General features: G+C 46.7%; 2 protein-coding genes across 5 annotated transcripts; one reads left to right on the top strand and one right to left on the bottom strand.

Moving 5' to 3' along the window:
• Positions 1 to 309: 309 nt before the first annotated feature.
• Positions 310 to 7,107, bottom strand: LOC114586420 (uncharacterized). 3 transcript variants are annotated; one of them, XM_077920378.1, is made up of 6 exons: positions 5,898 to 7,107; positions 5,469 to 5,500; positions 4,537 to 4,662; positions 2,723 to 3,064; positions 2,533 to 2,619; positions 310 to 2,295 (listed from the first exon to the last, which is right to left on the bottom strand). In XM_077920378.1, exons 1-6 carry the CDS (start codon positions 5,905 to 5,907, stop codon positions 2,197 to 2,199), a joined length of 696 nt encoding a protein of 231 aa, XP_077776504.1. In that variant the 5' UTR covers positions 5,908 to 7,107; the 3' UTR covers positions 310 to 2,196. The 3 variants fall into 3 exon arrangements, with proteins under 3 accessions (XP_077776504.1, XP_077776505.1, XP_077776506.1); XM_077920380.1 differs by lacking the exon at positions 310 to 2,295 and having other exon boundaries at positions 2,562 to 2,619; positions 2,723 to 2,801; positions 2,948 to 3,064; XM_077920379.1 differs by lacking the exon at positions 4,537 to 4,662.
• Positions 5,420 to 27,438, top strand: LOC114586418 (ras-related protein Rab-11A-like). Of its 2 annotated transcripts, XM_028709845.2 has the most exons (6): positions 5,427 to 5,526; positions 13,377 to 13,725; positions 20,935 to 21,130; positions 24,110 to 24,303; positions 25,368 to 25,448; positions 25,757 to 27,438. In XM_028709845.2, exons 2-6 carry the CDS (start codon positions 13,686 to 13,688, stop codon positions 25,897 to 25,899), a joined length of 654 nt encoding a protein of 217 aa, XP_028565678.1. In that variant the 5' UTR covers positions 5,427 to 5,526; positions 13,377 to 13,685; the 3' UTR covers positions 25,900 to 27,438. The 2 variants fall into 2 exon arrangements, with proteins under 2 accessions (XP_028565681.1, XP_028565678.1); XM_028709848.2 differs by lacking the exon at positions 13,377 to 13,725 and having other exon boundaries at positions 5,420 to 5,526.
• Positions 27,439 to 27,823: the final 385 nt, after the last annotated feature.

Raw genomic sequence — 27,823 nt, forward strand, 5'->3', positions numbered from 1 at the left:
TATGAATATGACTCCTAATTCCATTTTTTTCTAATAACTTAATCATAAATGACAAAAAAATAAAATAAATTCAATAGGGACTAATCTTAGGTTTTGCAGATCGGCAGAAAGAACCAGCTGCACCAATATAACATGAGGGATACCTGGTTTGCTAGTAGTACATGGGAAAAGGATCTAGGGGTCTTAGTGGACCACAAGCTTAACATGAGTCAACCTGAGAGTGATGCAGCAGCAAAAAATGCTAATGCTGTTTTAGGCTTCAACAACAGAAAAGTGTCCAGATCAATGGAAGACAATAACACAATGAAATTCAAAACAGTAACAATTTATTGCATGTTTATTCAAAATCCATTAAAAACTATTTAGTTTAAGTAATGCAAGAAAATCGACCAGCTTGAGCCAGTGACACCAGAGAGAGCCATTTTCAAATACAGTGGTACCTCGTGTTGCATAACCTTCAGGTTATGGAATCTTCAGGTTACGGCTGTAGCAAACCCAGAAGTTTATACTTCCAGGTTTCGCCGCACGCATGCGCAGAAGCACTCTATCACGCTGCGCATGTGTGCAGAAGTGGCGCCTCTAGTTATGGATTTTTCAGGGTGCACACAGCACCCCGAAACAAATTAAATTCGTAACCAGAGGTACCACTGTAACTCAAGGGCTCTCACATGGAAGATGCAGCAAGCTTTTTTCTCCTGCTCTGGATGGTAGGACTCGAACCAATGGCTTCAGAAACAACAAAGGAGATTCCAACTAAACATTGTTCAACAGAGGAATGGACTCCCCTGGAAGGTGATGGACTCTCCTTCCTTGCATGTTTTAAAGCAGATATTAGATGACCATCTGTCATGGATCCTTCCTTCCTTCCTTCCTTGTTCTGCCCAATCTCAGTCCATATTTCATGGCTGGTTAAATCATCTACCCCCCCTCCTGATTCTCGGTGCCTCTTCTTCTGCCAATCTTTGGCCAATTGGGATGTCCAAATAGAGCCAGCAATTCCTTCAGGGAGGAAAATCATAACTCTTTGATGATGTCATCATTTGGCTGGTAGATGTTATGTATTGGGTTTAACACAAGGTGCGTTCTAACCAATCATATAAGCGCTGGTAGACGAACGTTCTAATGGCAAGTAAGCGCATGGACTTTCAACTGTCAACTGTCAGTTCATGCTCGGCATTATTATTCTGTTGTCCAGTCAGTTCAGTTCTTGTTTTCCTATGAGTGAGCTGTTGTCACTGACAAATGTTGAATAAACATAGTCGAGGAACTTATACTGCCTTGGGCTTCTGACTTTTCCCGAACACTGGTGACAAGGATGGGGTTGATGAACTCCCGCCGCCTGCTGCCTCGCAGTAAGCGCGACCTCACCGCCACGCTGGACTTAGCAAACAGTCCCAGAAACGAGACTGCGCCTGCTGCATCTTCGCAACCACCCACAATCACACAAGCAACTGCTCCAGGTCCAAGGATGGCCGCCAGTCATAGTCGGCCGCCACCGGACTTGGATATGAGCCATCCTGCAGAATGGCCGCAGTGGCTCCGCCGAATAAGGAGCTATGTCCGACTACAAGGCTTCACTAGGGAGGCAGACAAGGTGGATGTGCTACTGACGGTGCTGGGAAGTTCTGCCATCACTCTACTGGAAGATCTGGTGGCACCCAGGGACATAGAGGCATGCACTTTCAATGAGCTGACACAGGCTATGACAAGATAGGAAAGGCTTGCCAGGCAGGGAGCAGGTCCTGCAGGACTCCCAGCAGGAAGACCTGGGAGATGTGTCTTGGGCAAACAAGGGACAAGGGAATTTGCTGTCCCCAAGGTGTGGGGCTTATCTTCTTTCAGATTTTGCCAGAAACAAGCCAGCTCTGGGTGAATTACTATGTTTTGCAGAGAAAAGAAAAATCTGGGTCCCCACCCTGGATGGGTGCAAAAGAGCACAGAAGCAGCCCCATGCCAGGAAGGATGGGTCTCACTATGGCTTGGGCCCAATCTCTTGCCCCAGAGGACCTCCTTGGACCCCACAGCCTCCTAGGCAGAGGTGGAAGGGCAGCACCAGGAAAGGGGGCAGAAATACCCTCTGGCCTCATTCTGGCTCCCAGGGACACACACCACATCTTCTGCATTAAAAGTCGCTGGGAGATGTGCTCTTGGGGGGATGGAAGCAACCAAAGAAATGAATACAGGAAGGCAAGATACTTACTCTGAGGTGGGGGAAACAGCTAGCAGCAGAGAAATGCTGCTGGCTGCTAGTTTCCTTTCCGCCTCACTTCCCCAAAGGGCGTAAAATCGGAGGTCCTGTGGGAGGAAAGGGCGTCTCAGACTCAGGGGCCAGTCTGGGCCAAAGCGGCCCTCCGCTGCCCTCATCACAATGTCCCTGGCACTCCCGAACCATGAGGGTTGCCCCTTTTGGTCTTGGGCCAAATTGGGGGCCAAACGGGACAGGGGACTCTGTGCCCCAGAAATGAAACATTCTGTTGGGTAAGGGATGGGGGGCAACCCTAAACCCACTCCTGATGCCATCAGGACACTTACAGTGAGCAGCTGGAGGAGGGTGCCAGCATTGGGGGCCTCCAGAAGGAGACCCCCCCCCAGTAGGTTCAGGAAGTGCCTCTTCCATTCCTGCGAGAAAAGTGAGAAGAGAGGTTGAGTGCTGGGTTAAATCTTGGAAGGGTGTGAGAAGAAGACAGAGATGTGCAAAGGGAAGTCAAAGCAGAGGACATACCTCTTTGTCCTCCTCCTTTTCTGCGCCCCCAAGAACAGCCTCCATTGTCCTATGCAGGATAGCACTGACCATATCGCAGCTGAAATGGGGTCTCATGAAGGTGGAGAAAGGAGAGGGGTTAGACGCTGCCTCCTCCCTTACCCCCTTCTGCCTGCTCTTGCCTCCCCAAAGCCCCTCTCTGCCCCTCCCTCCCCATGGGGGTCCCTCACGCCACCCCTCACTCACCATAATGGCTTTGGCCGTCTCCTGCTTGGAGCACTTCAGGGTTCGGAGCCCCCTGAGCCAAGCTGCCTGGCAGTTCTGGATGACCTCCAGGAGGTATAGCTGATCCTCCTCCAGCAGCTGAAATGCAAAAGTCAGGCTGTCACTTCCTTGAGGGCTCCTCTGCATCCGAGAATGCAGAGTGGGGGGCAAAGAGCCCAGGCAGCGTGGGCAGGGCCACATTTAGATGAAGAGAGGCCCTAGGCTACTCCACTTGTGAGGCCCCAGCCAACCCCCCACCCTCACAACTAAAAGAAAAAATTCAGAGTGAACTGTACCAACTTGCACAAGAACTCAATAAAGTTCTGATTTCTGAAGGGTTTTGCTGACCTTGTGAAAATGACCTAGAGGATGGGTCAAAAAATGCAGCATAAACACAAATTCCAGTTCTTCCATTTTCTGCAAAAGATTGTTAGCTTGGAGCCTGGTTCCCCCTTCCCATTAACATCAGAGTACAAATGACTGAGGGTATCAGTGATAGCACTATAACTTTTCAAAACAGCTTTCGTGGCTTTTGAATGTGCTGTGTGTCCCACAAATATCTGTCTGACAAATATTTAGGCACATTAGACTGTGGTGGCAAAAATGATTTTAAGAACTGCCCATCTCTTTGTGGAGGATGAAAAGAAGGAATAAATTTCGTTGATAGTGCCAAAACAGTTCACTGCATCAAGGCAGCAATCCACAGCTGAACGACCCACCAGATTTATAGTGACCTGCCGGCTGGTTGATGCATGAAAGCAGTGACTGGTCTTAACTTCATTATCATAGCATTTTTGAGACTCTGTCTCTTGTGCTTGCTAGCACCACTTTCAAATCTCTTACTCATGCTTAGATTAGAATCTAAAAAACAAAAATAAAAATTACTCTTCAACTGGATAAACTTGGGCTTCTGTCACTCTTCAGTAGCTGCCACCACTTGCTGACTTCCCTATGTCTTTCTTGAGGGGCAGAGAGACCCCTCTGGCTGACTCCTGGGGTTTGGAGATGAAAACCCCTAACTTTGGGTTTCTCCTGGAGGGTTGGCACCTGCACATTTTGGGGCTTTTTCCCTCCCAGGACCCTTCTTAAGGCACTGGTAGCGGGCAGAGCGGGGGAGACTCTGTGGTCACAGCACCAGACTGGGCTTTTAAACAAAGAACAAATATTTTCTTGACTATCTGCAAGTAGCAGGATTTTAAACACAAAAGGCCCTTTAAATTAACCATAGAAAAGGAAAACACCACCGGGCACAAATAAAATAGGACAAAACGCAGTTCCTCCAACCCTATACTTATTTTCCCTCTGGATGAGGTCCAGTTACCAACCTGCAGCCTAGCCTCCTGCCTTCTACAGGTAGTTCTGGATCCCTCTGAGGATCCCTTCCCACTGCTGGCTTCCCTGATCCCCAAGGCCTCTCTCTGCCTGTGGGCAACCTGCAGTGCATGTTGCAGGTACCAACAGGGCTCTGTGAAGTGTGAAAGATAGAGCTTGCTTGCCTGGTCTATCTGCCTCAGCTGGCCCCCCACTCGTACTCTCCCACTGATTAAAGTGCAGCACGTACCACTACTGACCTGACCCTTGAGCTGGGGAAGGTTGCTGACTCTGGGCCTACGGGCTCTGGATTCTGAGATGGAAAATTCTGGGGGGCGAGGACACTCAACAGCCCAGCTCGTCGGGGTGCAAGTCCCTGCGGGTCTCTGCGGTTAGCAGAAGAAGGAAGTTCCAGCCAAATACAGGAGCAAAACAGGGGTCAATAGACCACAATCTTTATTGTTGTGCAACAGGTCCCCACACAGAGTAAGAACCCCAAACATGGGTTACAAGCTCTTTGAAAACCTTCCCTCCCTACCAGAATACATGTCCAGAACCATCATTGAGACATCACTGATACATCATGTCACCAGGAAGGAGGGGAGTCGTGAGGTTACCCAAGTTCATCAACTTGCCCCGTGTCATGAATGAGCCAGCCGCCAGGGAAGGTTTGCAGGCAGCTCCCAGTGAAGGAAGTAGCCAGGAAGAAAGAGAGTTAACTGCCAGACAAGATGAGCATAGCCCAGTGCCAACTCCCCCACCCTTAGGACTGGCAGTTGATAAGAGAAGGACGCAGGCCTGGCCAGGACGCCGATGGTCCGGCCAAGACAAAGAAGGCCTGGTCTGGACACCGAAAGCCTGGTCAGGACAAAGAAGGCCTGGCCAGGATGTAGAAGGCCTGGTCTGGATGCTGAAGGCCTGGTCAGGACGAAGAAGGCCAGGCCAGGACGTAGAAGGCCTGGTCAGGACGAAGAAGGCCTGGTCAGGACGAAGAAGGCCAGGCCAGGACGTAGAAGGCCTGGTCAGGATGAAGAAGGCCTGGCCAGGACAAAGAAGGCCTGGTGAGGCCCCCTAGATTTAGAGGCCCTAGGCTTCAGACTACTTAGCCTATACATAAATCCAGCACTGAGCGGGGGGGGGGGGGGGAAGTCTGAGGGATCCACTCCCTGCTCTTGTTTTATCCAATACTCACCGCTACAGAAGGGATGTGGAACCCCAGCACACCTGCAAAGAGAAGGACATGGGGACAGGTGAGTTCGTCCCTGAGCCCCTGGCAAGGCTATTCCAAGAGTTTTCTCCTGGATTCCAAGTCCTACTACAGGGGAGGGACACCCCAGGCCTTGGGGGCCAATCCTGGCCTCCTGCCCCCAGAACATGGCTCCCCAGGGAAGGTGCCCCTCCCGCTGACAACTGCCCCCCCCGCCTTGCCCCGCAGCCCCCCCTGCTTCCTCCATTGGACCCCACAAAACGGGTGGTCGCTGGCAGAGTTGGGTTTCCAGACACTGGCTCAGATGGACCTTGGGTTGGATCCAGCCGTCTGGCTCTGTGCATCTTTTGACTAGCTGCCCCCCTAGCCCATTCCTGCCCTCCTCTGTCCCAAAAAGGAGGACCACTTGCTCACCTGACACCATGGGCTGCTCTGGACCTTGCAGGGCTGTTGCTGCGGCTGATCAGGCATCTTGAACACCTTAACTTAGAAGAGAGGAGCAGAGAGAGCAACTCAGAAGGTGGCAGCCCCAATTCTTGGGGGGCGTTTGTGTGTGAGGAGGGGCGTCTGGCCCAATTCTTTCCATCTCTCTGCAGTTTAGTGACCTGAAAGGGCATCGCCAGAGCGGGAAAGAGGCAGCCCAGAGCATGAAGGGCTGGCAGAGAGACAAAGGAGGCCCCAAGTGCTATGGGTTCAAGAGCTCCAGCCCAATGGAAAGACAAGCATTGCCAACTGTTAAAAGGGCTGCTCTGCCTCGTCTTAGGACAGCCCTGCCCTTCCTGGAGAGGGAGGAGACCCATAGGAGGGTCCTCCAAGCATCAAGGTGTCCCAGAAGAGGAGCAGGACATGAGGAAGGTGTTGGAATCTTCCATGGAGCCAGAGAGACCCCCAGGAAGGGGGAGAAGTCCGATGTCGTAGGGCCGTTGGAGAGAGGCAAAATGGAGCCAGGCAGAGGTGTAGCAGTTGGAGGGCTGGACTAGGAGGACCTGGGAGAGCAGGGTTCGAATCCCCACTCAGCCATGAAGCTCCCTGGTGGACCTTGGGCCAGCCTAGCCTACTTTGCAGGGCTGCTGTGAAGATAACAATTGGTGGCAGGGAGAACCATGAAGGCCACCTTGAGCTCCTGGGAGGAAAGTGGTCTATGAATGTCCCAGTAAATGTAAATGATGAGAGGGGAGAGAAAAGGGGAAGGCAGGGAAAGAGTGTGGAGGAGCTGAAAACCAAGCCTGATGAGGAACAGTTGAGGCAGCTGGGTATGTTTAGCCTGGAGAAGAGGAGACTGAGAGGAGAGAGGAGAGCCATCTTTCAATATCTGTGGGCTGCAAGAGGGAGCAAGCTTGTTTTCTGCTGCTCCAGAGAGGAGGGCAGGAGAGGAGATTCGGACTAAACGTTAGGAAGAACTTTCTGATGGTAAGACTCTCTGGGCGGTGGTGGACTCTCTTTCCTTGGAGGCTTTGAAGCAGAGGTTGGATGCCAATCTGCGAGGGATTCAGCTGCAATTTGGGGAGTGCATAGCACTGGCCTACTTTACAGGGTTGTTGTAACCACACAGGGCTGCTGAGCATCCAAAAGTTCCTGACAAATGTTGAGCCTTCCATTTCATTGTGGGGAACAGATGCAGCGCATCAGGAGGCGTCCCTCAGCTTCTGTTTCTTCTCTCTCTTGCAGCCAAAGGGACCGGGCTGGATTACCAAATAGGCAGAGTAGGCACTGGCCTATAGGCCCCACACTTTTTAGGGGTCCCACAACAATGGATCAAAATAATATTGATCTGATCTTGAAAGAAAACAACAATCAAGCTTCCTTAGTTCAATATTATTCCAGTGTGTGCACAAAGCCTGCCACCGCCCAGATTTTGACTGCCAAGGGGCCTCCACAGGGTTTAATCCATCACCCCCCCCCCCAAGATGTTGCTGGACTCTCAAGTCCCACCAGCTGAAAACAGCAAGGTTGGTAGGGAAAGAATGTTCATAAGCCAAATGAGATAAGTAACTGTTTTCAAAGTTTTTTCAGGAAATTATACACACAAGGGCCAGTAAACGAACAAGAAATAGAAGAATTTCTTAAAAATTATGGACTACCGAAAATTCCAGAACAGGGCAAGTTGATTTTGAATGAGAAAATAACAGAACAGGAAATAGAGGAGGCCATTCAAAAGGCACAACTGGGAAAGTCTCCAGGACCAGATGGACTGACGGCTAGATATTATAAAGCTTTGAAAGAAGGTTTAGCGCAACCACTGAAAGAAGTTTGCAATGAAATATTGGAGGGGAAAAAGGCACCTGAAACGTGGAAAGAGGCCTTTATCTCACTTATACCAAAGACTGAGACTGAAAAGAACCAGGTTAAGAACTACCGCCCGATATCATTATTAAATGTGGATTACAAAATTTTTGCAGACATTTTAGCAAAAAGACTGAAGAAAGTATTGACAGGCGAGATTCATAAAGATCAATCTGGCTTTCTCCCGGGAAGACACATGTCTGACAATGTGAGGAACATAATAGACATTGTGGAACTGTTGGAGATGAACATTAACAGAAAAGCGGTTTTGATTTTTGTGGACGCGGAGAAAGCCTTTGACAATATTAGTTGGAGTTTTATGAAAAAGAATGTCCAAGGGATGGGGGTAGGCCAAGGTTTTGAAAATGGTATAGGTGCAATTTATTCTGAGCAGAAGGCAAAGCTAATTGTGAATAATGTGGTAACGGAAGAGATAGCTATAGAGAAAGGAACACGACAGGGATGCCCTATTTCTCCCCTGCTTTTTATACTGGTTCTGGAGGTTTTGCTAAACATGATCAGAAAGGACCAGTTGGTTAAAGGAATTCAGGTCGGAGTGAGAGAGTATAAATTAAGGGCATTTGCAGATGACCTAGTTTTGACTTTGCAACAGCCAATCACTAGTACAAAAAGAGTTTTAGAACTGATCGAGATATTTGGTCAAGTTGCAGGATTTAAGTTGAACAAACAAAAAACTAAAGTCTTGGAAAAAAACTTAACAAATGAAGAAAAAGAGACATTCCAGAATGAAACAGGTTTGGAGATAGCAAAAAAAGTGAAGTACCTGGGGGTAAATTTGACATCGAAAAATGTGAATCTTTTTAAAGACAATTATGATAAATGTTGGACAGAAGTTAAGAAAGATTTAGACATATGGTCAAGGCTGAAACTTTCCTTGTTAGGCAGAATTGCTGTTATCAAAATGAATGTATTGCCTAGAATGTTATTTCTGTTTCAGACATTACAAATATTAGACAAGATGGACTGTTTCAAGAGGTGGCAGAAAGACATATCGAAATTTGTTTGGCAGGGCAAAAAGCCAAGAATAAAATTTAAGACATTAACAGATGCGAAAGATAGAGGGGGTTTTGCCCTGCCGGACTTAAGACTCTACTACGAATCAGCAGCGTTTTGCTGGTTGAAAGATTGGCTGCTCCTCGAGAATACAGACATTTTGGATCTGGAAGGATTTGATAACAGATTTGGTTGGCATGCATATATATGGTATGACAAGGTAAAATTGCACAAAGGTTTTAAGAACCATATCGTGAGGAAAGCTCTGTATAATGTTTGGATTAAGTATAAAGACTTGTTTGAAAGTAGAACCCCCAGGTGGTTGTCACCAATGGAAGCAAAAGAGGTGAAAAAATTGAATATGGGTTCTAATTGGCCTAAATATTGTGAAATTATAGAACAAGATGGCGAAAATGTAAAATTGCAGAGTTTTGAGAAACTGAAGTTTAAGGTGAGAGATTGGTTGCATTATCGACAGATAAATGAAGTATTCAAGCAGGACAGAAAGAAAGGCTTCCAAGTGGAAAAGTCAAAATTAGAAATAGAACTGTTAGAACCCAATACGAAAAATTTGTCAAGAATGTACAACTTGCTGTTGAAATGGAATACTCAAGATGAAATGGTGAAATCTAATATGATTAAATGGGCACAGGATATTGGGCATGACATTGAACTTGCTGACTGGGAGCAGTTATGGACCACTGGTGTTAAATTTACGGCATGCAATGCCTTAAAAGAAAACATTATGAAAATGATCTACAGGTGGTACATGACTCCTGCTAAGTTAGCAAAGATCTATCACTTGCCCAACAACAAGTGTTGGAAGTGCAGTGAAACGGAGGGAACCTTCTATCACCTTTGGTGGACCTGCCCGAAGATTAAGGCTTTCTGGGAAATGATCTACAATGAAATAAAAAAAGTTCTGAAGAGAACGTTTGTTAAAAAACCAGAGGCCTTTCTCTTGGGTATGGTGGGCCAAATGGTGCCAAAGAAGGATAGGACATTTTTTATGTATGCCACTACAGCAGCAAGAATTCTTCTAGCAAAGTATTGGAAGACGCAAGATTTACCCACGTTGGAAGAATGGCAGACGAAGGTGATCGACTATATGGGACTGGCAGAGATGACTGGCAGAGTTCGAGACCGGGGGAAAGAGGCGGTGGATGAAGATTGGAATAAATTTAAAGTTTATCTTAAAAACTGCTGTAATTTGGAAAATTAGGGGCTCAGAGTTATAAGAGATAAAGAACTACAGTTGTATTAATAACTAACTGAAGTTAAATACATGAAATATATTTAAGTTATGATCAGAGGGTTGCTGAAAAATCTTGAAACAAGAATGCAGAAAAGGGGTGGTATGGGGAAGTCGTGTTTTTGTTTGTTTATGCTTATGTTTTTGTTTTGTCTTATGGAAAACTAATAAAAATTTATTTAAAAAAAAAAAAAAAGAAAACAGCAAGGTTGGGGATAATGGGAGATGTGGATCAATAACATAGAGGGCTGTAGATATAGAGTGCAGGTTTCTCAAGCTCCCTCAGTGGAATCTAGAGACTACCTGGAATCCAGGGCAAGAGGAATGTTTGGCTGATCATGGAGCAAACAGGTCCAGCTAGTCCTGGACATCTTAAATTAGTGGACAGAAGATATATGCTAGGTCAGGGTGTTGTTACATTGATCCCACCTGATAAGAGGCTTGGGACAGGCCAGAGAGATCTTGAAAGCAGATCTTCTCTGCAAGAGCTTCCAAAAGCGTATATGTTAAACTTTATTTAAAAGATGTATTCTCCCTTTCCCTGCAAGTGTTCTTATAAACAAGAACTGTGAAATACAATACAATCAACTCCCCTCCCACAACAAAATTAGCAAACCATACAAGTAGCCCTCCCCAACCTGGTGCCCTTCAGATGTGTTGGGATTACAACTCCCACCAGCCACGGCCAGCAAGACTGTACAGTGGTCCCTTGGTTTAAGAACAAAACAACTTGGATTAAGAACGCTGCAAACCCGGAAGTAGGTGTTTTGGTTTGTGAACTTTGCCTTGGAAGCATAACATGTTCTACTTCCTGTTGAGTGTAAATTGAGTCCCTTGCTGCTATGGGAAAGCACACCTTGGTTTAAGAACGCTTTGGTTTAAGAATGGACTTCCAGAACGGATTAAGTTCGTAAGCCAAGGTACCACTGTATTATTAAAGTGACTGATACATATCCCACATGTATGATGCCTGCGCTGACGGAACCTGCAGTCTCAAATGGCCGTGCTGGCTGGAGATGATGCCAGTTACAGTCCAAAACATCCGGAGGGCACCAGGTTGGAAAAGACTGCATACAAAGTTCTTCCCAAGACAGGCATTCTCCAGTCCCCTTTCCCCACTCTGCAAATAAATAGGTTGTGTGTGTGCATTTTTGTGCATCACAGATTGCAATGCACAAGTGTGGAGTTTGCCTTGGGGAAGGAATCCAGCATGTTGGCCTGCCTTTGATAAAAACAAGAGAGGAGATAATAGGGTCACTAAACTGTATGTCTTTGGTGGGGAATAGGCAAATCTTGTGAGGACTGGTCTCCCAATTGTGATGAGCCATGAGAGCTGCGTGTAGAACCTAACTGTTCAGGAGCAGTCTACCCCTGGTTAGCAGATGCTGGAGACAAACAACAAAGAATGGCTACTGCCTCCAAGCCTTGTCAAGTGGGCTTCCCAAAAACATCTGGCTGGTTGGGGAGAGAGTGCAAGGTTAGCAGGATCTTTGGTCCAATCCAGCAATACCAATTTTAAAGTTTCTATGGCTGCAGAGATAAGGCTACCAATGGCTGCTGACCTACAGCTGTAGGCAGTAATGCTTCTGAATATCACCTGCTGGGATGTGCAGGTAGTGAGAGCACTGTCACACTCAGGTTCTGTTTTAGGTAAAGTTACCAGATTTTTTTCAATGAATCCGGGGACACTTTTCAACTTCAATGGATTTTGTATGGGGACTGATCTGTAAATCCAGGGATTGTCCCTGGGAAACGGGGACATCAGGTAACCTTAGTTTTAGGGCTTCCCAAAGGCATTTGGTTGGCCTCTGTAATAAATGGGTAAGAAAGGATGTTTAGAATAGTCTTCTCCCAAAAGCCTGAAGCATTTGTTTTGGAAATAAAAGGGACAGGTGTCCCCCCAAATAGTTGGTTAAAACTGTTTATGTTTGCTACTACTGCAGACAGAATTATGTATGCACAGAAATGGAAGGAAAAAGAAGTTCCAACAAAAGAGGAGTGGACTTTGAAATTACTGGACTATGGCAAAGAGTCCAAAACTATTGGACTACGGAAAAATAACAGCAAAATAAGAGACCAAAATGAAGAAATGCTTGTAGAAGAATGGAGATCCTTTTCGGATTATCTGAGAAAATATTATAGTCAAATGAAATAGCAGGCAGGACTTGAAAGGAATGAGATTGATAAAGCAATGTGTGTTTTAATGAAATATTACATTAATGGCAGTAGATGAAGGATTTGAATAGAAGCATCATGGAAGGAAGGATGGAAAGTCAAAATATTAAGGGAACATTGTATTAAAATTGAGTTGAATTGGTTAAATGGCTTGAAAACTAATAAAAATGTATGGGGGGGGGGAGAATGTAAGAAAAGCCCTACAGGATCAAACAAATAATGTATCTCAGAGGTTTTTGACCTCAGCCGCCTCCCCTCTCCTTGCAAATCCTCGGGCAGCCGCAGCCCCTGGTCTCTGAACTGCCCCATCCACCCCATAGAGAGGTGCCTCCTTACACTGCCCCACAGGGGCCTGGGAAGCACCCCCTGGCCAGCCCCAAAGGCACCATTCGCCTGCGGAGCTTGTAGCCAGTCCTGCTGCAACAAACAGCTGTGCAAGCTTTTGGGAGGCAGAGACCCAAGAGGGGATCAGAGGAGGGAGGGGAGGAAAGAGGGACAGAGGCCAGTGTTGCCCGCAGCACCCCTATCATTCAAGGCACCCGAGGGTGCCACAGCACACTAGTTGAAAACCACTGGCCTATCTAGTTCAGCACTCTGTCTTCAAAGTGGCCAACCCAATGCCTTTACTGGGAAGCCCATAAGCAGAACCTGAACACAACTCTCCCTGCTTGCAAATTTCAGCACATGCAGGGAGAACATGGTGGCCAATGGTGTGATCCAGCCAGCTCTTTTTGCTCTTATGGCAGGGTGTGGAGGGGAAAGCAGGGAGAGAAGCTGATTTATGGCTTTAGCCTTTCAAATAAGTCCTTCCCTTCACCTTTCACAACTCCCATTTAACAGAAGTAGGTTTGCAAATAAGTGCTTTTCATTTGCATGATTCAGCCAGTTGATAGAATCTGGGTTTTGAGGCAGCATAGTTGGGGTTAAAACAAAAAAACTTTTCCCCCTGATGCCTGTGCAATATATTCAAATTAAGATGAATCATCCTGTTTGTTGAAAACCACCAACACACACTCGCTTGCTCACCTTGCCTGGGTGGGGTCAGCCAGGAAGCAGAGCATTCAGGTTACAAATTGGCAGAAATTAACGTTTTAAGCTCCACCCGTGGTTTTTGGCTTTTCTAAATTGGAAATGTGTTCTAGCCCTTTAAATTTTTTTTCTGGTTAAAGATCTATGCCCCACCCACCTACCTGGGCCAGGTGAACTCCTTGACAGCCAGTCCATAGTGAGTACATATCCAAACCCCAAACTGGGCCAATCAGAACGAAGGGAGAGAGCAGCAGAGCAACCAATGGCAGAGTGGGAATGGCTTCCTAAGGCTGTGCTACCTGACTGCTGTACCTGAAGCTGGTTAAACCCAGGAAATCGCAGAGTAGTGAGATCACCTGCTTCTTTTGGACCCAGAGGAAAGAGGCACAGGTGTGTCCTCACCTGCTTTCTTGTGGGGTACCTGAACTCCTGAGGAGCTTGAAGTCACTATGCGGGCCAAGGATGATGAATATGATTACCTCTTCAAAAGTAAGTTTCCCCCCTCTTTTTTTCAATTTCCTGGCCTTCCTAATAGTTGCAAACTCTTATTCTTTTGCTTTTTAGGGCGTGGGGGGTGTTAATAGGAGAAAAGCTTCTGTCCAAACACCATCATTACTTAGCTGCTGATGTGTGCTGTTTTAAAATTCTTACATTGCTCCACTCTTCTCCTTTTAAAAATTGTATTTTGTACTTAAAAGGCAGATTTTATGTATTTACCCTAAGAGAGAGCAGACCCCACAACTTGCCTATGAAATGTCTCACATACAGTCATGTAGAACCTATGTAAAACTCTGCCCCATTCATGAAAAGTTGTTGGGTAACTCCAGCCACCTCTGATTCCCCCCCCCCCCCCCATAAGCCCTGTGCCGTGGCCTCACAATCATCCAGTGTTTCCTCATTTTTTTATTTACACCCATCTAAACTTGGGTGTCTGAGAGACATCAAGTTTAAATGGACCTCAGTAAAAATGGGAAAAGATTGGGCTTTTGTGGGTCTACCCTGCACGGCTGTGGGGAAGAAACAAAGGTGGCTGTTCCATATTCCAGCCCACTTTCTTTCCTCCCCTCCCTGCAACCAGGATTCATACAACAGCTGACAATTCTTTGCCCCAACTGTGGGTCTCTCTGCTGCTCCCTGTTCTAAATTTTATTATTTAACTTAATTTAGGAATAATGTCCCAAGGTGTTAATGGGACTCTGTTTTGGGGCCAGGTGTTCTCTGCTGATAATTTAGGCCCTCCAGACGTTTTGAGCAATCATTTGTGGTACATTTTGTTTGAAGAAATTGGGGAGAACTTTGCTTTTTGTTTTTCATCTTCCTATTCTGCCCTTCCTCCTAAAGGAGCCCGGGGTGGCAGCTTAGCCAAATATTGAGGAAATGTAACACTGGGGGGGAACTAAGGGCCTGAGTTGCATTCTGCTCCCCGCCCTTTAAAATTGATGCTAAAACTGTAGCTTAAGTGTTCTTTTTTTTTGAATGATGCAAAAGGGACCTGACACACGTCTGGGGAAATGGCAGGACGTGGTGAAATTCAGGTTTGGCAAGGCTTGTGCTGTGTCTATGAGTCTCAACAAAACACCTGAGATCTCTCTTCCCTGGGTTTTAAAAAGCCAGGAATTTGAACTGAGGGTTGCAGGGGTGTCTAATGAAACTGAAAAACCAAATTGACCCATAGAACTGTACTTTATTGGTTTGTCTAAGTCTTATTTTTTGAAACAAGTTTGGAAAGTTTCTCTGGCCTTGCTGCTAGATAGCCCTGCCTGGCAAGCCGCCTTTGAAAGCTGGTTTGTTTAATTTTACATTGCCTTGACCTTCAACTCTCCCTCCTCCTCCGAGGGGCCAGCTCTACCATTAGGCAAAATGAGGCAAGGTGTCTCAGGCAAGTGATGCAGAGAGCAGGGAGGGGCCTGGCAGAAGCCCCTCACTCCCTGCTCCCATTCCTCCTGAGTCTCCTAAGTTAACAAGCACTGTGGCCCCTGCCGCCCTGAGGTGTAGCACAGGACCATTGCTGAAATAAGATTGAACCTCAGTCCTGTCAGATTCTGTACATCATATGTGTGTGTCAGGGAGGTGTGGGGGTCCTATAGTTTGCTTCAGGCAGAAAAATATTTCATAAAAATATTTTTATATGTTGTGGACTGTGAGAAAAAACACACTCAAAGCAGTTTAAAACTGGGCCAACCCTGCTGCATCCTCCTCCATCTGCAAACTTGGAATAACTGTACTGTCCTACTTTATAGGGCTGTTGTAAAGATTAGGGAGGGACCAATGATGAAATGCTTCCAGCCCCCTCTGCTGCACAAGCCGAGCATCATCAATATTAAACCCAGAAGCTCAGAAATGCCACTTTACAGATGTCTGAATAACAATACATGTCCCTTTGCTTTGTATTATGAGAGCCATTCTTCCAGAGGCAGGTTCCTTAGTAACTCTTGGGTGTTGGAAATGAGGTTATCTGAAGAAGGGGGGACAGAGAGTGAGGGATGTTCCTGGAGTTTGGGCTGACTCAAGACTTGTTACCTGAGGCAGAGGACAATATGGTGTCCCCTCATTTGGTTCTTACTTCAACACTGAAGTCTTCTAGAGCAGTGGTTCCCAATTTGGGGGTCCATGGCACCATTCACATAACCCAAACTATCATAGAGATATCATTTTTTCCCCAAAAGTCCATGGCTTGACTTTTGAAAAACAGGAGGTCTGCAGCACTTAGCTAATTGGCAATGACTGATCTAGCTCACCTGGAGTCAGCAAGCTATTTTAGCAGCTGTGGCACTATGGCTTTGATCTCCAACAAAGGGGAATAGCAAGAGGTTCAGGAAGAATGGCATGGGTTTTGTTTTTGTTTGTTTTTGCTACCACTGCCTCCCCTGGATCTACCGCCTGAGGCAATTGTCCCTCCCTGTCTAATGGTAGGGCCAGCCCTGAATGGAGCTACACAAGGAATATGGGGGAAGGAGGTTGCCTGGACCCTTGAGCAGCCCTACTTCGGTTTTTTTAGTGTTTTTTAAATTAAATTTGGTTCAAATGGTTGCAGTCTAAAGCGACTTCCATTGGTTTTACTTAGTTTCCCACTTTTAATATCCTCCCTTTCTCCCAAGCAGGATATTGCTGTTCACCTCTCTTTGTCATCCTCACAACAACCCTGTGAGGTTGGTTAAGCTGAAAGGCATGACTGGCCCAAGGTCAGCCAGTGAGCTTTGCAGGCTAGCCAAAGACAGGCTGGCACTCTGACCTGTGTGTGTAAATTGGTTTGTTCTTTGAAAACATCAGTATATCACTCTGAGCCATCAAGTTTACAGGAGAAATTCCTGCGTCGCTTGATTATGTTCACCTCAAATGCAGTGCTCTAAAACCAGCCTTCGCCAGCCAAATGTTTTGAACTACAGACTCACATTAGACCTGGGGCTGGTGGATGCTGTATTCAAAATGGTGCTCGTTGGGGGTTGATGAGTAAGGCTACCTTAACCAATGTCATCCTGTTAGGATGCTTTTAGATCCAAATACTGATAGCCCATCCAGATATCCATTTTATTGTGTATTCATACGCAGTTCTGCTTCTAATACTGTTTTGGAGCAGACTAAGGCCATTTCCTTGCGCTCCTCTGGTTCGCCAGAAGCGGCTTAGTCATGCTGGCCACATGACCCAGAAGCTGTACGCCGGCTCCCTCGGCCAATAAAGCGAGATGAGCACTGCAACCCCAGAGTCGCCCGCGACTGGACCTAATGGTCAGGGGTCCCTTTACCTTTTAAGGCCCCATCTGTATTATACATTTAAAGCACTATAATTCTAGGAGGTGTAGTTTGTTAAGGGTGCTGAGAGTTGTAGGGGACCCCTGATTCTCTTCCCAATGATCGAAATTCCCCACGTGCCTAGCGCGTTTTGCAGCCTGCGCGGGTTCCACTGCAACCAAGTGAAGATGCAATGCCACCAGGTTTGGTGACTGACATCTCCAGCATCTGGCTGTTCTGCAGCAATGTTTTCTGCAGTTGCACGCACCCCTGCGCGCCCCAGCTTCAAAAGACGCTGCTGTGCGCCGGCCAGCTGATCTTGTCACTATTTTATTCTGGATTGTTTTATTTGATGTTTTAATGTGTTGTAAACCGCTTTGAGATATTTCTCTGAAATATAAAGTAGTATAGAAATGAAATGAAATGAAAAATAATAAATATGAAACATGGGGGGGGGTGACCATAACCTAGGTTTAAGGTGCCATTTGGTAATTAGCTAATATATCTAACACTGCCCCCTCCCAGAGCTACAATTCCCAGAATAGTTCACAATGATGTGTGGATGATTGAGGATAAATAAACCACCAGCACTCTAGTATTGCATCAATGACATGTTGCAGAATGTAAGCACCCAGGGGGAGCGGGGTACCACAATTCTGGAGGGTCTCTGAGGGTGAAGCCAGACCCAAGACCACTTGTAGGCTGAGCAGCTGAGGCACTCCCTGCTTACATCTCGCTGCTAGCCTTGAAGCTCTTGTCGGAAGAGGAATTTCATCCAAATGAGTCAACGATTGCTCATGGACTGAAGTCACTGGATTTCGCTTCTGATGACTCTGCTTCCTTTTCTTTGAAAAAGCCGGAATGACGGCTTGTGTTGCTACACACCTCTTTAAAAAAAAAAAAAAAAACAATTAAAAAAACCCTTTCACCTTCACTTGCTCATGTTCCACACCCAGAGATGGGTTCACAAACAGTCCTTTTGTATTCTGAGGAACAGGGATAGGTAGCTGGTGGTTGGCAGTGGGACAGGAAGGGCTTCCAGATCAGGTATGTGAAGGGGAGGCATTGACTGCCTGGTTTCTCCCTGGGTTGGCTCACTTTGCGTGGAGGGCGGGTGGGGTGGGGGGGACAGGAATCCAGTCATTCCTGTTTCGTAACATTTTTACCTGGATGGGCTTGTGAAGCAGCATTTCAGCTCAGGGGAAAGCAGGTGTGCTTCATTCTCCGCCAAGGTAGGCCTTGGTTCTCTGGGCCTAAAGAACCCATCCAGAATGATGTCCATTTTATCCTGCTTGTGCTCATTGGGGTTGTTATATAGGCCATCCCACTACTAACACGGTTTGCACCTGCAAACGTTTTGAGGCAGACACGAACTGTTTGATTTCCAGTCACTACATGTCCTGCTGAAATCATAAGAAGAGCCTGCTGGATCAGGCCAATGGCCCATCTAGTCCAACCCCCTGTTCTCACAGTGGCCAACTAGATGCCTGTGGGAATCCAGCAAGCAAGACCCAAGCACAGAGCCCTCTCCCCTCCTGTCCTTTCCAGCAACTGGTATTCAGAAGCATCATTGCCTCCAGCTGTGGGACACTCAGCACAGCCATCATGGCTAGTGGCTTCCAAGAGCTCTCTCTTCCATGAATTTGCTCAATCGTCTTTTAAAGCCATCTCAGGTTGGTGGCCACCACTCCCTCCTGTGGGAGGGAGTTCCATGGTTTAACAACATGCTGCATAAAAACAGGCGCGGAGCTACCTGCCCCAGCACCAGTGCAACGAGCGTGGGGGGGGCGCCGCTAGCCGACCGCGGCAGCGTCATCCCTAGCGGTCCGCCAACCATGCAGCGAGTGTCCGGGGGTGTCGCCTGCACAGCAAGGGGGGCGCAACAATGCCACCTGCCCTCAGGACTGACACCCGGTGCGCACCGCACCCCCCGCACCCGCCTTCCTCCGTCAGTGCACAAAGAGCTTTCTTTTATCTGCCCTAAATCTTCCAACATACGGCTTCATGTATATGAGAGAGGGAGAAAAACTTCATCCACTTTCTCCATGCAATGAGCAATTGTTTATAATTCTGTTAGGCCGCCTCTTAACTCACCTTTTCCCTAAACCAAGAAGTCCCAAATTTTGCAGCTTTTCTTCAGAAGGGAGTCATAACTTTTCTAAGCACAAATGCTATGTTGTTGTTGTTTAGTCGTGTCCCGACTCTTCATGACCCCATGGACCAGAGCACGCCAGGCACTCCTGTCTTCCACTGCCTCCCGCAGTTTGATCAAACTCATGCTGGTAGCTTCAAGAACACTATCCAACCATCTCGTCCTCTGTCGTCCCCTTCTCCTTGTGCCCTCCATCTTTCCCAACATCAGGGTCTTTTCCAGGGAGTCTTCTCTTCTCATGAGGTGGCCAAAGTATTGGAGCCTCAGCTTCAGGATCTGTCCTTCCAGTGAGCACTCAGGGCTGATTTCCTTAAGAAATGCTATAGTGTTGGGGGTTTTTTTGGTCCTACTTCTGTTGTGCACTACAGTACAAGAGTGCCTCTCCAGACAACAACAATGCGGTATCATTCAGAAAGCATCACAGAACAACAAATAAACTGGGGGATGTGTGGACATTAGGTGGGAAGAGGGAATTATTGTTACAATCATTCTGGAAACTGTAGCTCCGTGAGGGGGATAGGGGTTTCCTAACAACCCTCAGCAGCCTAACAAACTACAGCTTCCATAATTCTTTGGGGGAAAGCCGTGAGTGTTTAAAGTGCTTCAAATGTATGGTGTGGATGTGACCACCGTTGGGTTTGCAACCTCACTGAGAACTAGGACCCTTTTGAGTCTATCTTCTTCGTGGTGTTGTAGTGCTGCTAGGGTTGCCATATTTCAAAAGGTAATAATCCTGACACCCACAAAGTTGTTGATAGTGATTTTAAACTTTTGGAGCTGTTTCCACTGCTTTTTCCATTGCGTTGCCATACATTCAGGTTTTTCCTGACATTTTGCCGATTCAGCAAAATCCCCGACACAATTTTTACACCATTTTTAAAAAATAGGACATATAGCAAGCCTAGGTGCTGCCAACTTTGAGGACAGGAAGCCTTAATCAGAAACTCTTTCCAGTGCATCACTGCCTAATTATGTTGGTGATTAGGAAGAAGTTTGTGGTTAGGAGATTTGGGGTTGTGTGCTACCATTTCCTGTTGACTGACAATCCTGGGGTTCCTGCGGGTTGGACTTAAAAGAGGCTTTGAGTTACACTTTGTGATTCTGTTTTGCATGTTTGTTTGTTGACAAAATAATAATCACAAATAATTAAGAATAAAAATGTGCACCACACCCACTGTTCTAGCTATCCAACCTCCCAAAATTTCAACACCTCTTGCGATGGTTTGACCCCTTTCTGTTTTAACAGCACAAATTCTACAAACACCCTCCATATCTCCTCAAAATCATTACTCCTGCATATTCCCCGTCTTACTTTAATGGCACATGTTAGTTTATCATTAATAGCTATATCTCACACCTCTTTATACCATGCGTCCATTTTATATTCTGCTTGCCCCTTCCACTTCCTAGCTATCATAATTTGTGCAACTGTCAATAAATTTATGAGCAAGTCCTTCATAGCCTGTGAACCTTCCACCCCATCGTAAATTGATAATAACTGTTTTGCATGTTTGAGAGAAAGAGTTCTGCGAAATATGCTGGTTGCTTCCTCCACCCCACAAATGTTCAAAGCAGTATATTAGATGTGGGAGCAGCCAAGCATGTAACGCACCCCCTCCCCAGTAACCCAAAATAGTACAGTCCAGGAAAGACTTCTACACATTCTGCAGAACCGAGTGTCAAACCTTTTGCCTTATCCTTCCGTTTCTAGCCTTGAACCTTTGGAACAACATTTTGCCATTTCCCTTCCCTCTGCCATTAGCATTCTGATGCTTAATTGTCTTCTCCCTATTTGTTACCTTGTTGCTTCTTTGTAGTTGTCCTCATCGGAGACTCAGGAGTAGGAAAAAGCAACCTCCTTTCTCGGTTCACCCGGAATGAGTTCAACCTGGAGAGCAAAAGCACCATTGGGGTGGAATTTGCCACACGAAGCATCCAAGTGGATAACAAGACAGTGAAGGCCCAGATCTGGGATACCGCCGGGCAGGAGCGTTACCGTGCCATTACTTCTGCGTAAGTACTGCCTTGCCTTCTCATGTTGCAGTGGGAAACCCCAAAGTGCAGTCTTCCTGGCAAATCCCATAGCCACGCTTCTCAGGCTATTCAAGAGAAATGCAGTTTGGACCAATGCAGACATTACAACTTTGGGGTCCTAGTCAGACCACTGTTAAAGAGATTCCAAGGCTGCTGTTCTTTGCTTTGTAAATACAGTTGTGGACTAGGGGAATTCTGATAATGGGCAGGGGAAAGTAGGCCAGGAAAAGCTAAACTATACTTACTTTATTGATTTCTAAAATTCTGTCCTGCTTTAATGCTGCCACCTCAAGGTGGCTAAATGGAAAAACCCAATTTCTCTTTTGAAAAAACCCCCCAGCTGAAAATGGCTTGGAAGATTAAATAACTAATTCGGCAAGGGAAATCAGAAGTCATAAAAGCAATGAATTGTGCCATTAAAAGCTCATGAGAACAAGGTGGATTTCACCAGGCGCCTAAAAGACAGTAGTGAACATGCCTGGTGAGCAGGAAGGAGTTCACTGAGTGCAGCTCCCCCTCCAAAAAATACTCCCCCCCCCTCCGACAGTAGACCCCTGATAAACTGTGGGTGGCACCCAGAGCATCCCCTAATAAGCAGGCAGGCTCATGTGGGAGAAAGGGGTCCTTTTGTTACCTCTGCAGCCAGGCAAAGACCTTAAACTGGCCCTTGGATGTAGGTTAGTGTGGCTCTTAATATACTAGCAGTGAGACAGCTAAGGAGGTTGTTGCTGCTGCTGCTGCTGCTGTTGCTGCTGTTATTGTTTACCTGCCCTTAACCCTAAGGTCCCAGGGCAGGTTATGACAATTATAATGTTGGAAACAGTTTAAATTTAACAACTTAGAATCACAGAAATAGGACCGGTCCTTAAAATGCACATCTCAGGTGCCAAGGGCCAGGGTGAAGAGTTGCATCTTCACCGCATAGCTTCTGGCAAATGCTGAAGGTGCCAGGCCGATTCTCCTGCATGAAGGGAGTTCCACAGCTTAAGAGCTGCCACAGAGAAGACCCTGTCCCGGGCCTCCACCATCCCAAACTTCTGAGGTGGAACTACAGTGGAACTACAAGAAGACCTCGTCTACTGGTCTTAGCACCCTGGAGGGTCTGTAGGGATGGAGACTATCTCAGTCATTTGGGGCCTGAACATCTTGTATTGGGCCTGGAAATGAACTGGCAACCAGTGCAGCTGTTTTAAAGCAGCTGGGATCTAAATGGAACCCCAGCCGCTAATCTGGCTGCTGCATTTTGGACCACAATCTGTCTTCAAGGGCAGTCCCACATAGACCTCTTTGTAACAGTCTAACCTGAAAGTTACCAGAGCATGGAGTACAGTGGCTAAGTCATCTCTGTCCAGAAGACATTCCCAAAGGGCCACCCAGATATCTCTCTATCTCTATCTCTATCTCTATCTCTATCTCTATCTCTATCTCTATCTCTATCTCTATCTATCTCTATCTATCTCTCCATCTAGGGGATAAATTTACTTAGCTGCCCCATGTCTGAGGAAGCCAGTTCTAGTTGGCAATCTGGTCACCACCAGGTTTGGAACTACTTGCAATTTCTTGGTTGTTTTCAAGGGCAGTCAGCTGGCATCCAATCAAAAAGGAATTGTGGGGTGGGGGCTGTGTGCAGACAATACTGTTGTCCAATCGGAATGGGAGTGGGAAATGGGGTCGTGTGTTGCGGACATGCATTGTGATCAAGGGTGAACTTCCACAGAGGGGTGTGGGGATCCTTGTGCACACCGTGTGAGGTCTCTGAAGGTGCTGTGAACTTAGTTCTTAAGGTAGATAAAAAGTAGGTTAAAAAAGATTCCAACCCCATGCAGTAAAGGTTGGATGCAAGACTCCCCATCCCGCAATTGATCAACAGTTTGGCAAATGCTCCTTAGTTTTGTCTGGACAAAACTTCAATTTATTAGCCCTTTTTAAACTCCAGACACCTGTTCCAAGTAATCCAAAGCCACCATCAGGGTCTGATAGAAAGGAAAGTCAGAGCTAGATTTTCTCAGTATATTCTCAGTCCTGTGACTCCTCCCAGTGGTTTCATGTGGGTATTAGACAGCATGGATGAACTTTATTCATTGCCAACCCATGATATCCCAGTAGCAGATCAGAGTGTTTCCCCACCATCATGAGATTGTCAGTTGCCAAGACAATTCTAAGTTTGGAATGGGTTTTTCAAGATCACCTTCCTTGTTCTGAAAAGATTTCTCTTTGGCTTCCGTGATTGTGAGAAGGGCAGAGGTTTTGCAGGGACAAAAAGGCAATCCTCATTTACTTAAGGAAGGTGTTTTATTACAAGTAGGCAAAAGCTTCCAAGCTTAAAACAACTGTCAGCTGCACAGTTTCTGGTGCCAGCTGTTAGTGGACATTAAATCAAGCACGAAAAGTCTTGGGCTTGGTGAAAGTTTCTAGAACAGCCTTTGCCAATGTGGTTCCCTCTGGATGTTTGAGAACAACTCCCATCATGACTTGGCTGGCTGGAGATGATGTGAGTTGTAGTCTAAAACATAAAACTCATTCCACATTTGTAAGAAATCTCACTTTGAAACTCACTGCAACCACCTTTGCTGTTCTTTTTTCTGCACCTGCTAAAACATTTTTGTTTAGGCCGGCCTATCCAGAAATGCAGAACACGTGCGTTTTAATCTCTTTTCAGTACGTCACTGGTTTTAATTGTTCTTTGAATAGCTGCTTTTAACTGTTCGTATTGATAATTTTACTGTCCTGTTCTTTTTGTAAACCGCTTGGAGGTTTTCTTTCCTACAGTCAAGCGGTATATAAACGTTACGAAATAAAGAAATAAAATGTATTTAATGGGCTATGCAGTTATTCGGAGAGTGAAATTGGTAATGGATGGTTATTTTTTACGACGGGGGGTGGGGTGGCATTCAGTGTTGTGCAGCAAGTTTAGTGTTTACCTCCCCCTTCCCCTTCCACCTTCTGATCCCACTGCAGTTACTACCGGGGGGCAGTTGGGGCACTTCTTGTTTACGACATCGCCAAGTACCTGACCTATGAGAATGCAGAGCGCTGGCTCAAGGAGCTGCAGGACCACGCTGATGCCAACATCGTCATCATGCTGGTGGGCAACAAGAGCGACCTGCGGCATCTGCGGGCAGTGCCCACTGATGAGGCCAAGAGCTTTGCAGGTACCCCTCTGCCCCATTCCTCCTGCCTCCTCCTTTTACTTGCCCTGGTGAGGGAGGGTCTCCAGGGCCATCTCCCTAGACTCTGCACAAGGCACTGTGTATATGTTTTTATTCGTTTCTGTTTTGTGCATAATGGCTTTCACCAACCTGGTGCCCTCCAGGGATCGTTGGACTCAAGCTCCCACCAGCCCCAGCGTTGTTTCCAAAAATATCTGGAGGGCTACATGTTCCCCATGTAGAACCCCACTAGAACCTTGCATTTAATTCTTGGGATGCCACTTCTGAACCAGATTCTAAATTTCAAACTTTTGCTGTGCCTGTGTGGCATTGTGGAACCCAAGTAGCCCTCATTATAAAGAAATGAAGGGTAGATATGGGTTGTTGTGGTTACGCGTTGTCAACAGAGCAACAGTCTTGATTTCCTCAAGAGGCAGCTGCTATAGTGACAATCCCTCTGTCTTCGTACATCTGGATATTCTGGGGAGCCGAGCCCTGGACCTGCTTGCTAATGTGAAGCCTCAAAATGTCTATTGTTGGGATGTGCAGAATGCATTTCCATCCTAGTTGGCCAACCCCAACAATGCACCTTGGCTAGTGGGAAAGGAATTCCAACTCATAGCTTCAAACTGGTTTGGCTCTTGGTACCTCTGCTTCTGACAAGGCTGTCAGAGTCAGAGGTCTGTTCATCTTTGCACCTGGAAGATTCAGGACAGAAAAAAAGGAAGTCCTCCTTCACACGACTGTGGAATGCCCTCCCACAGGAGGCAGTGATGGCCACCAACTTGGATGGCTTTAAAAGAGGATTGGACAAATTCATGGAGGACAGTATGACTATTGGTGGCTACTAGCCACAATGGCTATGCTCTGCCTCCATGTTCAGAGGCAGCAATGCTTTTAAATGCCATTTGCCATAAACCACAGAAGGGGAGAATGCTCTTGTGCTCGGATCCTGCTTGTGGGCTTCCCACAGGTATCTGGTTGGCCACTGTGAGTACAGGATGCTGGACTAGATAGGCCATTGGCCTGATCCAGCTGGCCTTTCTCATGTTCTTATGTTCCCACAGAAAAGAATGGCTTGTCATTCATAGAGACATCAGCTCTGGATTCCACCAATGTGGAGACGGCCTTTCACAACATCCTAACAGGTAAGCCGTTACGTGGGGCAGGGTGAACTCACAGATAAACTGGCTTCGTGCAACTGCTTGCCTGGTGGAGAATTCTGGAGCACTTGAAAACTTTACATACTTCTGTGACGTTTGGGCTGATCCCAGCAAAGGTATTACACCAGCTGGGGATATTTGCAGGTGTTTTTTGGTTTTTTTAAATGGACCTACAACAGCGACCTATTGCTTCTTACCTAAGAAATAAGCTGTTCTTCTGCTCCAAAACACACCGTCCCCCATCACTGCGCTAGCTTCATCTGTCTCCACAACTTCATCTTTTTGCTCTCCAGAAATCTACCGGATCGTGTCCCAGAGGCAGATTGCTGGTGGGCAGCCGGAGACGGAGTTCAGCGCCAGCAGCACCATCGAGCCGATCAAGGTCCTGCCTACCCACCAGGAGGGCCGGCAAGCCCCTTGCTGCCAGAACATCTAGCCTGCAAAGACTGCAACGAGGAAGTGAAAGGGAAACAAGGAAGGCCAAATAGTCTCCGGTACCTCCAAGGGGGAAAGTGATGCTCCAGGCAAACTCCTCTTTTTCTTCTTCTGGTACCCAACATCCACCGTGCTACTCTGCTTCATGTAGGTCAGAAACACATAACGGATCGTGTTCGTCTTTAGATGTGGGGAAACCTTGGTGTCAATGGGTGCTTTTCGGACCACCTGAGAGACACCCCATCCCAATTCCACAGCCTTCTTCGCTGAGAGGTGGCTGCTGGCATGAGGAGATTGGTGGGTCACAGGGATGGCGCTTCCCACACCCCTTTGAATTTCTTGCCGAAACTATTTTCCTGACTAGCATGGTTTAAGTAGAGCCCTTTGCTAACATAGGGGGTCATGGCATTCAACACTGTCTGGAATGAAAAGGGGTTAAGCTGGTTGGGCAGCCCACTTCTAAACCAAAGGTAGAGTGGACTCACTATCATGGCTTCATGGACTGTGGTTTTCGGGGGGTTTTTAAGTTGCTGAATGTTAAATAAAAACAACAACTCCTTTGCTCCCTCCTAATTACAACTCCTCTTTGAGGGAAGCCATGGTGAATTAAGCCTGGTCCCCCCCCCCAAGTTGGTTCTGTCATACAGACATGCCCTCCCCACCCAAAAAAATTGGGGGGGCTCCGCTGAGGTACAAAAGCCAGGCTGTTGAGTAAGCCTCAGCCTGTGTAAAGAAGCCCAGAAATTGAGGCAAGGCCCGAGGCCTGCCTCGCTTAGAAGTGAACTTTAGCCGTCCTGTGGCTTGGCAGCAAAATGGCTTTGTATCAACAAGCAAATAGGAGTTGCTTCTGAGTGGTGACTGTTCTGGGCATGCCAGATGGCTGTAAAGCACAACTTGCCAGTCAGGTTGCATTTGTGAGGGCGTCTGTCACCTCCACCTTCACCATAGCAGCAGAAAAGCCTCCCGGCCTGGTTTGATCACACCCTATGTTGGCTCATCGCATTGGGTGACAGCTTCCTGCAGATTCTAATCCAGCAAATTGGTATATTTCCCTGCTGCCCCTTGTGCTGTTTTAAAGACCCAGGTTCCCATCAGCTTCATGTCTCACGAGGCCTCACAAAGCAAGTTTGGGAAATGGGAAGCCCAAAGCAGCAATAAGTAGCCTTTTGGGGACCACGAGTGGAGCTGGAGTTTGCATCCTTTCTCAGGCTTGGAGAAAATGGCTGACCCTCAGGATGGGGAAGGAAGAAGAAGTTGGTCGGAGTTGTTTTCCCCCTCCCCTCCCTGCTTTGACTTTGCTACCTTTTCTGGAGTGATCAACCTGTAAAGATGAGAGTATGCTGATGGTTAGATTCTCGTGGCTTTCTCTTGGTTTTGCTCCCAACTGCAACTTTTGTGTAAATAGTAGGCTATTGGGAGGGGGGGTATTTTAATGTGTGAAATTGCCTTCCTTTCATTTGCTTTGGAACTTGTGTTTTGTTTTTTGTGGGGTCTTGACTTCTGTGTGTGCTACGTGTTTAAATAAAAGCTATTTGTTTTATTGTATTGTGCTTATTTACTACACTTTTATCCTACCCTTTTCTCTCCTAGGAGATTGAGGTTCTCTCTCTCTCTCTCCACCCATCCATTTTACCCTCACAACAACCCTGTGAGGTGGGCTAGGCTCAGATATGCTGAGATTCATGGCCGATTTGGGTATTGAACTCTGGTCTCCCAGGTCCTAGTCCTGCACTCTGAAGTGTGACATCATACTGGCTCTAATAATGACATTTTTGCAGTATGAGTGGTATTTGAACCTGCAGCACTTGCGCTCAAAACAGTTTCCTGGCGTTACTATAGCACACACAGAGTGAGGCATGGAAAACTGGATGGACCTAAAGCACTTCTAAACCAGGGTGGTGTGCAATAGGCATAAGCATCATTTA

Source organism: Podarcis muralis, chromosome 16, assembly GCF_964188315.1.
Source record: "Podarcis muralis chromosome 16, rPodMur119.hap1.1, whole genome shotgun sequence".
NCBI classification, from domain to species: domain Eukaryota; kingdom Metazoa; phylum Chordata; class Lepidosauria; order Squamata; family Lacertidae; genus Podarcis; species Podarcis muralis.

Bases quoted from the DNA above. Each gene is read 5' to 3' on its own strand.
- LOC114586420 (XM_077920378.1), bottom strand. The intron at 4,663-5,468 runs GTGAGTATTGGA...TGCTAACCGCAG, and splicing joins TCCACATCCCTTCTGTAGCG to AGACCCGCAGGGACTTGCAC. The intron at 2,620-2,722 runs GTATGTCCTCTG...CTTTTCTCGCAG, and splicing joins AAAAGGAGGAGGACAAAGAG to GAATGGAAGAGGCACTTCCT.
- LOC114586418 (XM_028709845.2), top strand. From the start codon at position 13,686: ATGCGGGCCAAGGATGATGAATATGATTACCTCTTCAAAA. The intron at 21,131-24,109 runs GTAAGTACTGCC...ATCCCACTGCAG, and splicing joins TACCGTGCCATTACTTCTGC to TTACTACCGGGGGGCAGTTG. The intron at 25,449-25,756 runs GTAAGCCGTTAC...TTTGCTCTCCAG, and splicing joins CTTTCACAACATCCTAACAG to AAATCTACCGGATCGTGTCC.